This window comes from Dromaius novaehollandiae, chromosome Z (assembly GCF_036370855.1).
Source record: "Dromaius novaehollandiae isolate bDroNov1 chromosome Z, bDroNov1.hap1, whole genome shotgun sequence".
Lineage (NCBI taxonomy): Eukaryota > Metazoa > Chordata > Aves > Casuariiformes > Dromaiidae > Dromaius > Dromaius novaehollandiae.
This window is the reverse complement of record NC_088132.1, coordinates 55,913,104-55,927,067: the sequence shown is the minus strand read 5'-3', so window position 1 is coordinate 55,927,067 and position 13,964 is coordinate 55,913,104. Positions and strand designations below refer to the sequence as shown.

General features: G+C 35.0%; 1 protein-coding gene across 3 annotated transcripts in view; it reads right to left on the bottom strand.

The window, feature by feature from the left end:
* LOC112988729 (transcription factor TFIIIB component B'' homolog) overlaps positions 1–13,964 on the bottom strand; it is a 51,653-nt gene that overhangs the window by 27,825 nt on the left and 9,864 nt on the right. For 2 of the 3 annotated variants that reach the window (XM_064502277.1, XM_064502279.1), the window contains exons 7-19: positions 12,473–12,567; positions 11,786–11,840; positions 10,979–11,122; positions 9,079–9,363; positions 8,556–8,739; positions 7,319–7,478; positions 5,356–5,432; positions 3,781–3,931; positions 3,540–3,616; positions 2,622–2,781; positions 2,120–2,202; positions 724–955; positions 23–213 (exon numbers count right to left, since the gene is read on the bottom strand). In XM_064502277.1, the coding sequence (XP_064358347.1) occupies positions 23–213; positions 724–955; positions 2,120–2,202; positions 2,622–2,781; positions 3,540–3,616; positions 3,781–3,931; positions 5,356–5,432; positions 7,319–7,478; positions 8,556–8,739; positions 9,079–9,363; positions 10,979–11,122; positions 11,786–11,840; positions 12,473–12,567 (1,894 nt within the window). The remainder of the gene's footprint in view (positions 1–22; positions 214–723; positions 956–2,119; positions 2,203–2,621; positions 2,782–3,539; positions 3,617–3,780; positions 3,932–5,355; positions 5,433–7,318; positions 7,479–8,555; positions 8,740–9,078; positions 9,364–10,978; positions 11,123–11,785; positions 11,841–12,472; positions 12,568–13,964) is intronic. The other variant, XM_064502278.1, reaches the window with a different exon arrangement.

Genomic DNA, 13,964 nt, shown 5'->3' with positions numbered 1-13,964 from the left:
TCCATTTAAAAAACAAACTTACTCTGTATTGAAATCTGAAACATCATTCAAGACATCTGAATATTCCTTTTTACATTCACAGCTTTCAGCTTCTGAAGACTTTTTTGGGGAACACTGGCTTGCATATATTGAGTCCATCTTCTCAGAATCTGCAGAGACATCTTCTTCTAACATCTCAACGCATGGCTGAGTGTCTTCATAATCCATCACATCCTAAAAGGAATATAAATTTCACTCTAAGAAAAAAAAAAAATATATATGCTCAACCTCTCCCTTAGAAGAGCAGAGCAGAAAAAAAAGGGGGGGTATCTTTTAGTTCCTCTTCTACAAAAATGCTCAAAAAGATCTTACTTCCTGTGCAACCAACTAACATCACTAGATACTTTTAAAATAAAAATTCAGATTTGTTATTTTTCTATATACTATTTGAAATGGTTGCTTTTCCAAGACTATCCTTTCTGTTCTACACTTCTGTTTTCATATCTGACACCATCCCTAACACGATGGAAAAGTGGGATGCAATCTCTCTCTATGGAGAACAGAATCTAAATCCAAGCATTAGGAAATTCTATGACACTTCAGATAATTCTGAAAGAACAACATGGTATGCACCTAGATCTTTGTTACTAAGGCATCCGCTTGAGCACCAGAGAAAAAAAAGTGTGCCTGACTGCACACTTTCAACTGCAAACACCTCCAACTGCACAGGAGTAGGAAACTCACATCTTTGAGGCATGAATCATTTTTTTCATTCCTAGGGTGAGTCACACCCTTTTCCACTTTTCCATATTCAGCCTTCTCCTCTTCGGGATCTTTTTTCTGTGTTTGGACTTCATGCCTTGCAGCAGTTCTTCCTATATTAGGTTTTGGTCTTGGCATTCGGCCTCTTTTTAGCGGTGCTGGTTTCAGCACAGTCTGTTTGCTGTCCTCTTGTAAACCAGCTGTTTCATTAGACCTGGAAAAACACATATGATTTGTAAGAACATAAGATGTCTGAAAGTTGGAGGGGTCTCAGAGAAGCAATATTCCTTCCACCCCTTTGCTACCCCCTCTTATTAACATACACTTACTTAGAATTGAGCTATTCACTGCTAGCTAACAAGTCAGAAGTATATCTGTTGGAGGCTGAAAGAGTACTTGAGAAATTAGCATTTGCTTGCCCTGTTCTTCTTTCCCCATAGGAGACAGGATACCACACTAGATAGACCTTTTCTCACCCCATAAGAGGCTCTTCTCATGTTTCTATCTGCCTCTAGAGAGGCCTCTGACCCATAATAGCTCTTTTCATTTTCCTATCTGCCCTAGAGGCACATGAACTTAATTTAACAAAGGGTCCAAAGGGTTAAGTTGCAAACATTCAGAGACTATACAATTAACTTCATGCATAATCTTACTAACATGAAAATGTCAGCAGCACATTATTAAAACCAGCAATCAGCTTCTATGTCTCTTCACCCTGAGCACCAAGTTATATAGCATGGTTCAGGAAAGAAATAACAGCTATAATATTTTTCTACCAGATCAAACCCCAGTTTACCTCCCTCCACCCTCTTCAAATATCCACCTTTAAAAAGAAAAAGAATGTGTTTTACAACCTTTCCTGTAAAATACACTTCTCAGAGCATTTACACTACAGCTATCATTTCTCCACTGAACAGAAAAGCAGGAAACATTTCTTAATTAACACAGGCATTAAGCTGCCCACACATTTCTCCCCCCCCACAAATCCCAGGCATCTGACACTTAATTACGCTTCAAGAACAAACACTTATTCCTATTATTTAAATACGTAAATTTTTCCACCACTGAAATGGATGTATTTCAGTATTAAAGCTAGTGGAGAAGGCCTGTTTTAGTTTTAAAGGGACTAGCATTCAATTTTTTTTGCATTTATCATGCTTGAAATCTCATTTAAGAGCACTGCTTTAAAAACAAAAATGGTTCATCTATGTATTCCATGCATTTAAAAAAAAAAAAAAGTTCTTTTTCTTCCTTCAACTTCTCTCTCACTGCAGAAATTTCTCAAGAAAGTTCTATAATCACCATTCTATATAATACTACCAGAAGTGAGAGGGATGGCAGAGAGCAGCACATAGCTTCTCATTTTTCACATACTTACTGAGACATTGTCTCCAAGACTTCATCATGTTTTCCGGCAGATTCTCCACTGGTAGTATCACACCCATTACTTTGGTCAGTATTCTGAATAGAAATAGAACATTAAGACACTAATTCTTTTACATTTATCAAGTACAAGATTACTTAACAGGCCAGATAACTGTCCAAAATAGGATATGAAATGGGATGCTATGACAGACACAGAAGATCCATAAGGTAAATTTCACATCAGCCAGAAAGGCGCAGTAAAATCTAGATCAAACACACAAGCTTGTATTTGCTGCAGGACTTGAGAGATTATTGGCATCTACTATATGTGTGGAAAAACTCCCAGCTTAGCTGACTCCTCTAAGCAATATCACACTGTCACTGCAGATTAAGCAAGCAGTTGATTTCTGGTCACAATCAGAAAAAAAAAGAAAAAAAAAAAAGTGTTGCAGTTGCATTCAACAGGTTTTTATCACTAAACACATTATTTTCAGTTATCTTATTCAATTAAATACCTTTTCAATTTCTCCCTTAGGCTCTGGATGGGACATTTTATCTTTTCCTGCATCTTTTTCAGGCTCTTCTTTCTTTCCAGATGCTCTTGTAATGTTCGGCTTAAAGCGCTGTCGACATCCTCTAATTACTGTCTTTGCAATTACAGTTTTTCCAGGTTCTCTGCACAAGAGAAATTAGCAAAGGATTCACAACGATGATATTTATTCCCTAATGTCAAGCCTACATAGCATTCAATGACTTGCATAGCTTTCTTTATCTGGAATTTAATCTTATATTGCGTTGTCTTTAGAAAGATTTCCACCCGCTTATGCAAGTTTCTTCATACGAGTACGAAATCTGCTTTGGTCTTACATTGTGGAAACTCCATTTATTTACCGTGCCACTAAGAGGATATGAAGTTATCACTTTTTGCCACCTTCTTCTCTGAAAGATTGTAAAATACCACAAACGAGGAACTTTAGTAGCCTGCATGCTGTAGCTGCTGCAAGCATCAAAAGCTGAGCCATTAGCTGGGAAACGAGAGTGGGAGAAAGCCAGAGTCATAGATCTACATTCCTAGCAAAGCCTGATTTAGTCCTGTGCAACTCTGTCTCACCACAAAAGTCCTACCTCTATATTAATGTTCAGTTATCACTATTTTTCCCCCCAAATTCCAAGGAAATTTGACTCTCTACAAAGTAATGCTTTCTTCAATTTCCCAAGAAAGACGTGCCTCTACAGTAGTACCATTTGACATCATCCAAGAAAATGCTGAAGCCAAATTTAAGATGAATACAAATCTTCCCAACTAGTGCTGCATAAAGACCTTTTTATAACAGCACTAAACAGAATAAATGAACAATTGTCGTATCATAAATTAATAATGTCAAAGTTGTAACTTAACACCAGTAGACTGGAAAAGTGATCTTAATACTTACCGAGATTTAGTCTCCAAATCTATGTTCTCTCCTTCTGTGATTTCACTTCTGTTACTTCCACTGTCTTCCACAGTGCACTGAAATTAAGACAAGAAATATTATTCTTGGGCAAATGAACAGATACCTCAAAGGCAGTCCTCAGAACCCATATTAGAGTGTAGATGGTCCACAGGATCAGCACTGATCAAAATGGATACAATATCAACAGTATAGCATATTAAGTAAGGTTTCTCCTTCTGACCTTTTCAGCTTCATTCACAAGCTTTGGAGGGGGAGGGGAAGTCTCAGCCTCCAGTTTTTCTTGGGTTGCTGCTTCTCTCCTTCCAGATGATTTTGCTAAATTGGGTTTAGGTCTTTGAAAGCGCTCTTTGTGTGCTGGCTTTTCAGTTTCCCTTAAGATATAAAAAGAGGGATTTTATATTATTGCCAGAGAGAACGTTAATGTTTCATATGGTCCAAGATGTACTTCAGCATGGACTGAATGGGTAATAAAGATACAGTTTTTGTCAGTTTACTAGATTACTTAAAGGACAGATTACTTAAAAGGACAGAATCTCAAGTAAACCTCAAGACCTTTTGCTGGCTTCCAATGGAATCCAACTTTAAAATACCAGAAGGAAATGTCTCTTGCTGCTACAGTAGGAATACCTCTTTCCCTGGGGATTCAGAATTGAAGCTAGTGAGAACAGGCTTACTGATTTCAATAGAAACTAAAAATTGAAACAATAGAAAGCTGCTTCAGAAGTACAACAGACTTACTTCATATACAAGATTTTCTGTCTCCCTTTCCTGTCCCTTCCCTTTCAGGGCTACCCAATTCATAGAACTATGATCTGCTGCTTTCAAACTCTTTGTCCCACTGCCAATGACCAAACGTTCTCGAAGAATGAGAGGCACCTATCAATCTCTGCATCCTTAATGATTGCAAGAGTTTCCTAGGTTCCACACACTGTTTACCAGAGTCAATAAGGTTGTCAGCAAGACTATCAATAATCTTCAGATTGGGAACTACTACCTTATCTTATATATTTCCTAGGACAGGGCAAATACAACTGTGACAATCTTAACCATGAGAGAGACCTGTCCTTCAATAAAGAAAGGACAGAAGGATGAAACTTTCAGATTTAGAAGTGCTGCTAACTAAATGTAAACTAGAACACTATCTCTAAATCAATTTTAAAGAATCATACTATGGATTTTTAAGTCTCTAATCATATAAACTGGAAACCTTAGGTACACAAGAGGAATGAACACCACTGCTCAGTTACAGACATCCGTGTAAGAAATAGTCACAAAGACTAACTTCATAAAGGAGAATAGTCAAGACAGAGACGGAGTACCTTCCAGAGAGGCGTCTCAACTTAGACTCTTGCATTAAATTCCGAAGGGCAACAGTGCCCCAATTATAAAAGTATGAATACATCATACATGTGGGGTGTGCAGCTAATGAGCTCTGATGGACATCTGCCAGTTTCAAAGAAGCCAACAAAGCCCTTTTTAAAGCCAACTTTAACAACTGACATTCCCATACAAAATGGCAAAACTTCTTTAGAGAAATCTCTCTTGTGGTAACTGAGCGTAGAAGAACTAGCTTTTCTAAGCTTAGTTAAGTCTTCCTCCTCATTTAAGCTAAGCTTCAGTCAAAGCATCACTCCTCAGCAGTCAAGATTTCTACCAAAAGTCCTTCTTGAATAAGGAAGAAAAGTCATCATGCTCTACCATCTAATCCTAGTATGATTAAACAGAATTTATATCCAAATTAAGTAAATGCAAGTTTAGCTCAAGTACTAATGGAAGGTAAAATAATTCTACTCACGTTATTTCAGTTTGAAAATTACTATCTGATGCACTCTCCTTTTCATCTGGTTTACACGAGTCATATATATCTTTGGTCTGAATAAGAAAACAAACAAGTGTTTATTACTTCAGCTCTGCAACATTGAAGAACGCTTTGCTGTAAGATAATGACAAGCAGAAACATGAATAAGGCTCCTCTGTCTTTTAATCTGGTGAAGCTGATAATGGACTCTTTAGTATCAGCTATTACTAGTTTCCAGGTCCAGTATTTAAATCTTTTTCTCAGAGATGACTGACCATAACTCTGAAAAGGGAAAGAAAAAAAAAAAAAATCACAGCATAGAAAACTAGTCACAAATTCAGCAAAGTTTATACAGAATTTATTTAGTGCATTAAGATAAAAACCTACTGAATAAAGATATTTTTCTCTTCTTTATCCACTTTTTCATCATGTTAATAGAATCATGTTTCCCACTACTGGCTGGCTGAGTATTTCAAATTAAGTCAGTAATTGTGTTCCATTAGTTTTAATTTAAATTAACCATAGCAGGCCAAAAGAATTGTAACTGAATAGTTGATCTTTTGAAATTACCAGTTTTGGAAGGTTTTAAGACTTTATGTCAAACAGCCATAATTAATTAATGTGAAAGCTTAGCTACTTCACTATGCTCAGCTGATGTATATGGCACATTGCCCTGATCAGTTCATTATTTTTTTTAATAAATATTATACCAATTAATATCAGGAGAATACATTGTTCTAACACTTCCCACTACAAGCATTTAGTATTTATGAAGATATTAAGTAGGTAATTTTCTATTTAGAAGGAAGAAATTATTTTAGGAGACAGAATCTAAAATAGAGGCCAAAGCATTAATCATTTTCCCATGACCTTAGGGAAACGTTAACACCTAGAATTTCCTCATCTCTCATATCAAGCTTTATCCATAAGATCATTTTTCATCTTAGAAAGCACAAAAGGAAAAGTAATTCCTTTCCCCCCCCCATACAGGTCTTCAAACAGGATGCTATCAAGTTCCAAAAATGAGTTAGTGATAAAAGGATAGAAGAATGATCAGAGAAATAGAACATTCTCCACATCAGGAGAAATTGAAGACCAGGACTCTTCAGCCTGAAAAAGATACCACTGGATAAAACAGCACAGCACAGCAGTAAGAACTAGAATAGCTTGGAGAAGATGAACAGGAACATAATAGTGGAAGTAGAGCGCATCATATTAAGCTATTAGGCAGCAGGCTTAGGATAATCTGAAGAGTATACTTTTTCATGCAGTGCATAAAATAAGGAACTCCCAGCTGTAGTATGCAGTTGATGACAGAAGTACAGATAGATACAAAAAGTCAGCTAGACAAACTGATAGATAAGAGGTCCACCAAGGGCTATGAAAGACGCCAGATGCAATCTCAAGAAGTTCCCAAACTGCTAGCACTGATTAGAGCATACCTGAGGAAAGATCATTCAATCTTGGTCCAGTTTCCTATATTTTTCCTGAAACACCTCATACCAGCCAAGGATGAGAGGATACAGGAGGTCTACATTTCGAGGCAACACAAACAGTCCTATACTCTTCCTGCCCAAATCAGTTGTCAACATCACACTAGTACGTGCATGCTAGCAGAAATTTGCTCCAAGGCAGCACATCAAATTTCACTGTTGATATTATAGTGCTTCAATTATGAAAAATTAAAGTGTTTAAATGTTTAAACTATCTATCAGATAAGCCAAACATGAGCATTATACTCTAAGTTTAGTATAATGTTGTTTTGTTTTGTTTTTGTTAAAGCCAACCAAATTGATAGCATTTGAATTTCGTTGATGGTCTCAGGTTTGTTGCCTTTTGTGCACCAAGCAGTAAAAACATTACAAAAGCATATCAAAAAACAGCTTTAATTTACATAAACACTGCTAATGGTAAACAGAAAGATCTTGAGAAAACAGAATTGCTTAAAAAATAAAAATACCTTTGCTTCCGTAGTTTCTTCAGACTGTCTTTTCTTGTTTTTAATCTTTGAAACTGGGAACTTCGAAAGCTGGCTTTCCTGTGGTACTTCATCTCCGATATTTAGCATTCTCAGTTTAGCAGATTCTGTTTCTAGCATACTATCACTGCTATCTTGAAAGCTGAAATCAATAAAAGCACATGAAAACATAAATGTATTTTAATAAAAAGCTAATATTGCTTACAGATTAAGTTGCACAGTAAAATTTAGATTTACAGCAGTATGCAATTTCTACAGATTAGATGTTTGTCAGGTTCTCTAAAACACCTGTAACTTTTACTGATATCCCCATGACATGAGCTTTAAAACCACTTTTGTACTTTTGCAATGCCATTACAGGAAAAGTTAAAAATACCATCTGAATATTCTAGACTAGATATAGCCTTAAAAGCAGACTTTATAGTTTAAAACACTGTACACAAAAAAATTTCCCTCATCTTCCATAACAATCTACATTGAGCTCAAAGACAAGAATTACTGTTCTTCCATGTACCTCCTGTGAGGGATTAAAGTTCATAAATGTTTCAAGGAAACTGTATGAAAACAGCAAACAATTACAATATAACTATATAGAGCACTTAACATGCAAAATTTTGAAGCAGCATGGACAGCTTCACAGTAAGTTTTTAGATTTACCATTTCTGTATATTAAAAAAAACAATAAAATACAAATATTCACATTCTTTCTAGTAAAAGAATGCCCAAAATTGAGACTAAAATCTTGCCTCTCAACCCAAGATGTCGGTTCAGCACAAGTATAATCTGAGCAATTTTCCTTTCTCACAAGGAAATCCCTATTAAAAAATTCCAAGTGTATAGCAACACTACCTAGCAACATTACTAATCACTATTTTGAGAGCAATATTCGTAGTACTATTAAGAGTTTTAAGCCAATGTTTAGGATAAGCCAGTCTTCAAGCACCCCCGCCCCCCCCAAAAAAGGAAAGTATTTTTGGATGGGATTTTAATATTGATGTAAACCAATTTACAAGGAGAGCATCAGGGCAGAGAATACATTGAGGGTGTCAATTGAAAGCATATGACTAAAACACAGTAGGGCACACCTTCACAGTTCTGAGAAATTAAAAATCCTGTCCATCTATGTCAATTAACATGATGGTAAGAAACAACAAATTCAATCAATTTTAAAAAATAAACCGTTTCTTATTTTGCCTAAGCTTTCTATTGCAAAAATCACCTGTATAAATTGAGATCACTTTCAGTTATGCCATCCACTGGTAAACAGGACTCTGATCTCTCCTCCTCGAGAGCAGGAGTCCGATCTTGCTTTTCTTCAGTAACACTGTCCAGTTCTTCTCCCGAGGTAGTATGACCATCACCAGTAGTATGATCATCAGTACCACATACTGAACTTTTTCCTGCTAATAAATAAGAATGAAATATCAATGTGGACATTCTGGGTAACAGCATAGAATTCCAATTCTCACATACCAGCTACACTGAAGCAAGATTTAGTCAGGAACAAAGAAAATCCCAGCAGAAATTACATAATTAAGGTTTAAGAGAATTGTCCTCAGCTAAAATAAAACATAACATTTAGATTTAGCATGAAAGCTGAATTCTTGAAAGGCACGGTTCTATAACCTTTCAAGGCAGATCAGTAACAGAACAAAATCCCAGTTCTCATTTTTAAGACCACAGCATCTTTACATAAAGACTTTGTATTTGAACACTTACAGGTGAGCATTTTTGTCTCTTACTTTTCTTAGAGGATTTCCCTTCGACAGCAGTTTTTGAAGGGACTGCCGTCTCTTCTGGAAGATTCTCTACTTCCTGTTCAAGGTCATCTTTTCTCCTTCTTTTTCTTTTCTTTTTTGCTAACACTGGCTCTGATGCAACCTGTTCTTCTGTCCGTTCAGAAACACCCAAAGATTCTTCATTCTCCTTCTCAGCTGTCACAGCATCTGCTTCTGTTTCTACATCAGAAATTCTGGCTTTCTGAGAATTATCTTGATCACCAGCAGCTTCTGCACTGGCAGCTTTCGCTATTGAGACAGTATGGTTCCTGATTAATAGGCTGATAAAGTACTAGGGGCCATAAATCTCAAAGATATTTCCAATAGCAACATCTTGTGAATTCATATATCAGTGTTGATACATTGTTATGCATACAAGCAGGTCCATGAGAAGTCAGTCATTGATTAAAAAGAAAAACTTTAACACACATTAACTGCAACACTAAACACAGAACACATTTTGTGCATAAGACAACACTTCCACCAGTGTAAAGTCAATATAGCATGTATTAAGCAAATGTTCTTGTTCCAATACTTTTTAGGAAGTTACTCAATCACTTTTAGGTCCACAAAAAATAGGCACTGCCATCCCTGAAAACAATTTTCCTGTCTCTATAGAAAGGTAATTATGGCTGCAGAAAGTATGCCATGAAAAAGTAATTTTGATCAAGAGATTTATTTTAGTTAATCATTTTTATTTGCATAAGAAAGCTGAATTATTTTCTAGCTAAAAATTTGTAAGTTCTTCTTCTGCTTTAACCAGCTTCTAAAATTCTTCTTCCTCCCTTTTCCAGAACATTGTGGTTGTTATCATGTATTTATGTAGAACATCAGACAACCACCAAGTACTTTTTCTCCATTGTTTTTGTTTTTATACATGCTTTCTTATTCTTATACATGCCCACACTATTTTACACACAAAGTACAATTAACCTATAATTAAAGACTATGAACATAATTTCTACATGTAGCTATAAAACCTACTATGTGGGACATCTTTACTAAATCAGATCTGAAATCAAGGCTAGAGAAAAGCAAAATCAAGTCAATCTTAAGAATTAAATTGAAATGTTACTTCCTAGCTAGGATCCCTTTTAAGGGCTGTTCACCTGTTTCTTCCACAAGAACCCATTTCCTTGTTGATGGCATTAAGAACAAATACTCAGGAAAAAAAATCCACAAAATTAGCAGGGAATTCAATCAAATGATGTCAGTCCAACTGTTTTTAATTTAAACAAATCTAGTGAAAACTCCTTTCACAGATACTATAGTAGCAAGACACAATACAATGATCAGCTGTAATTAAACATAATCTTTATACTTTATTTTAAACAGACAAGAAAACTAAAACAGAGTTTACAAGATCCCCTGAAAAGAATTATAGCCTTCAGACTTTAGGGGTCAAAATGCAGCTAAAGGAGAAACAGCATCTCAAAAAAAAAAAAAAAAAGAGTTAAAATTTAAATGGAAAGTCCCAGAAGAAAACAGCATGCCAAAAATAAGGTTTTGCCTCAAGGATTCTGAAAAGTGAGTTCAGCGGCAACTCATGAAGATACTTTTTAATTATTAAATTAAAATATCCCTTAGTAGTCCAGTGCTTCAAATGCTGGAAGAGCAGTAATCTTTGTGTGGCCTACAGAAAATGCCCCTCAAGAAACCGGTTGCTAACAATTATTATCATCCTGCAAGTACGCAAACTACATCTGAAAAAGAATTACGCTATGAACCCAGAATTCCCTTGCCCTATTCAGAACAGGGAAGGAAAAGATCCCCTATGCAATTTTTACTTCGTTAGTGATATATGACTGAAGCAACATTAACAGCACTGCTCTATAATGGTATCTCAAGCATTCTTTTGAGGTACCTTTTGGTTTCTTCCGAGTCCTTGATGGCCTCTTTTCTTTTGGCTTCTGGCTTTTAACAGTCTTTTGCTTCCTCTTCTCCTCATCTGCCAAGACCTTCTCAAGCAGCTGAGCAAAGAACTCAAAATCAAAGGGCCGCTTTTCTTCTGTCCAGTTAAAACAAAGAAATGCAAAAGTTTTTTTAGCTGATAATCTTTCCAAGTTTCTGCTTTTGTAAAATAATCACTGGTGCATGTTACAATATTAAAAAGCAACAATTACATATTTAAACAGAAAATTCTTTTTGAGTATCACTTTAGCAGAAACTAGATAGAGGTGACATAAGGACTGTGGTACCTTGTTTTTAAAAATCAAGGGTAAGGGTAGAAGAAAGGGTACAATATTTAGCAGTTTAGAAAATTTGAGAAGTGACAAATACATAAATTTTACCATAGTATCAAATAATGAATTAATGTGCTAATCTAAGACTTATGTGGCCCATTCAAAAAACATATAAAGCATTTAATTATAAACTGCTTCGAGAATCTTTAGGAACTGTGCTCTAAATATCAGTGAACCAGAATAATCTTCAACTAAAAGTTTATATTAATTTCATCAATGCAAAGCCAGAATTTAAACCTAAAGTTCTTACTGTGAATCATATCTGTTATAAAAAAAAACTGAGAGTGCCTAAATTCTGAATTCATTTAAGAGCAAAAAACTTTTTCATATAATTAATTCAAGCAAGGCAAAGCACAAAAATGACAATGAAGAAAGATGACTGCATTTAACTGAGTCATTGCAGCATGGGGTGTGTTTTCTTTACTTACTGAAAGCTTTGTCTATCCTCCATCCATTTGCTTTTTCCTCACGTTTGAACTTATTCTAAAAACAAAAGTTACGTTTATCTTTAAATAAGCAAGAAATGCAACAATATGTGTTTGTACAACACAAATGAAGATAAAGTTTTTAAACTTTTCTCTAGTAATAAAATTTTATAGGAACTGAAGTTAAATCTTACAGGCATGCTCACAGAGCACACAAGTTTTTGTCATTAATTTTTACACAGAAAGCTAAAATTTGTCTTCTATCATCAATATGTATCACTAGCTTATTTTTGGTTATTTTCAATATCTTCCTCCAACCATCCTCATTACTTCCAGTCCAGGCAGAGGTTGAAATATAGAAGTCGTTACTAGCTGGATACCAAGAGAAAGGTAACACAAAAGAACCTCAAACATCATCCACTATCAGCTTTTTTCAATTAAAATAAAATCAAGACTAGCTATATCTGCTTATTAAATATGGTGTCTGCTTATTAAATATGGTGATCAGAATGCAACCCAGCATATTCTTATTTCAGATAGTTATTCCTGGAAATGTTTATTAAAAGCATTACTCCAGAGCCAATTAGCATCAAAATTATCAATACTAATAAGAAGCACAAGAATAGCAAGCAAGAAACAGAAGAGTGAAAATAGATGTTTAATTACTTGACTGAGTGCTTTCATTTTTACCTTAATTTCTGCTCTGGCTCTATGAGGAAACAGCTGCCCAATCAAGGAGAAGTCTGTTCCTACCATACTGATAGCTAAAAAGAACATGTCTGTCTCTGGGGGAAAAAAAAGATACATAGGTAATATTTAAGAGTACTTAAACTTATCATCTTTCTTAGTATCTAAAATAAAACATTTTCCATATTATTAATACAACTAGATAGGTAACTCGTAGAAGAGACCGCTTTTTGGTTCTGCAGATTCAGAGAAATTATAATTGACCATTAAGTTATCTAACGGGGCTGTAAATTGAGTGAATTGGAGAATCCCAGTGAAATTTAAAGTTACAAAGTTAAAACTTGAGTAAGTATTTTTAATTATCATGTGATAAATCATCCCAACAGTAATGAGAAACATAACACAAAGGTACATCAAACTAATCTTTATAATTATATATTCTCCAATTTTCATACATCAATTCACTGAAAGAGAACATGCCTGCTAAGAAATTATTTAGATAAGTAACCAACATTTCCCACCGTCTAGTGAAGAATCAGGTCTACTAACACTACTCATTTCAGCAAAAGCAAGTTTGAATAAAGCATCTTTTTATATACATACACATATACACACACGTACATATATATACACATGTGTATATATGTACACACACACAGCCCATACATGTACACACACACATGCACACAGCCTTTCTCATTCTCCACTGAGTCGGGAAGACAAATGCTGAAATAATATTAATATTTTCTTACAAAAGTGGAACTATAGCATAATAGGGACCATTTGCATTCTAGAAATGAGTAGCTTCCACAATCATATAATCATACACCTTCACATCAGCCTTTATCTTCCTATAAATTTAATTCCTAATATACTACTCTGAATGATATTTAGTTGTATAATATGCTCACAGTGTGAACAGTGACTTTTTCCTCCACATAGGATTAGTTCTTAACTTCAGACAGACACTCTTGATGACATTTGCTGAAAATACAGCAAGTAACACTTCAGGCTAATTTGACCTGTCATCACTAAAAACACACCCTGCAGCTTGCATAGTGATGCAAATCACATTTGTATACTTCCTAAAATATTCCTTTAAAGAAAACACACTTGCGCTTTTTTTTTTTTCGCACATTCATTTTCCACCATTTTTAACTGGTTAAACTTAATTTTGCTTACAGCTCAACAAAATGAAAAAATAAAGCTCAAGAATGGGAAAAGTTTTCACTTTGGGTAGAAATTTCTTCATGTCTTATTTTACCTAAGTACCTTTAATAATATTAAATGAACCATTAACAGAAAGAATTGTCTGATCTGACATAAGACTGTAGAATGTGCCATACGTTTAGTAAAGTTAGTAAATTAAAGCTAACCAGCTCCAAAATATGGATTTATGAATACAAACACAAAAAGAAACCAAGCATTTTGCACACATTCATACTATTCTTTGTAAATGGAAAACAATGTAGTCCAAAAGCAGCACAATGAATTC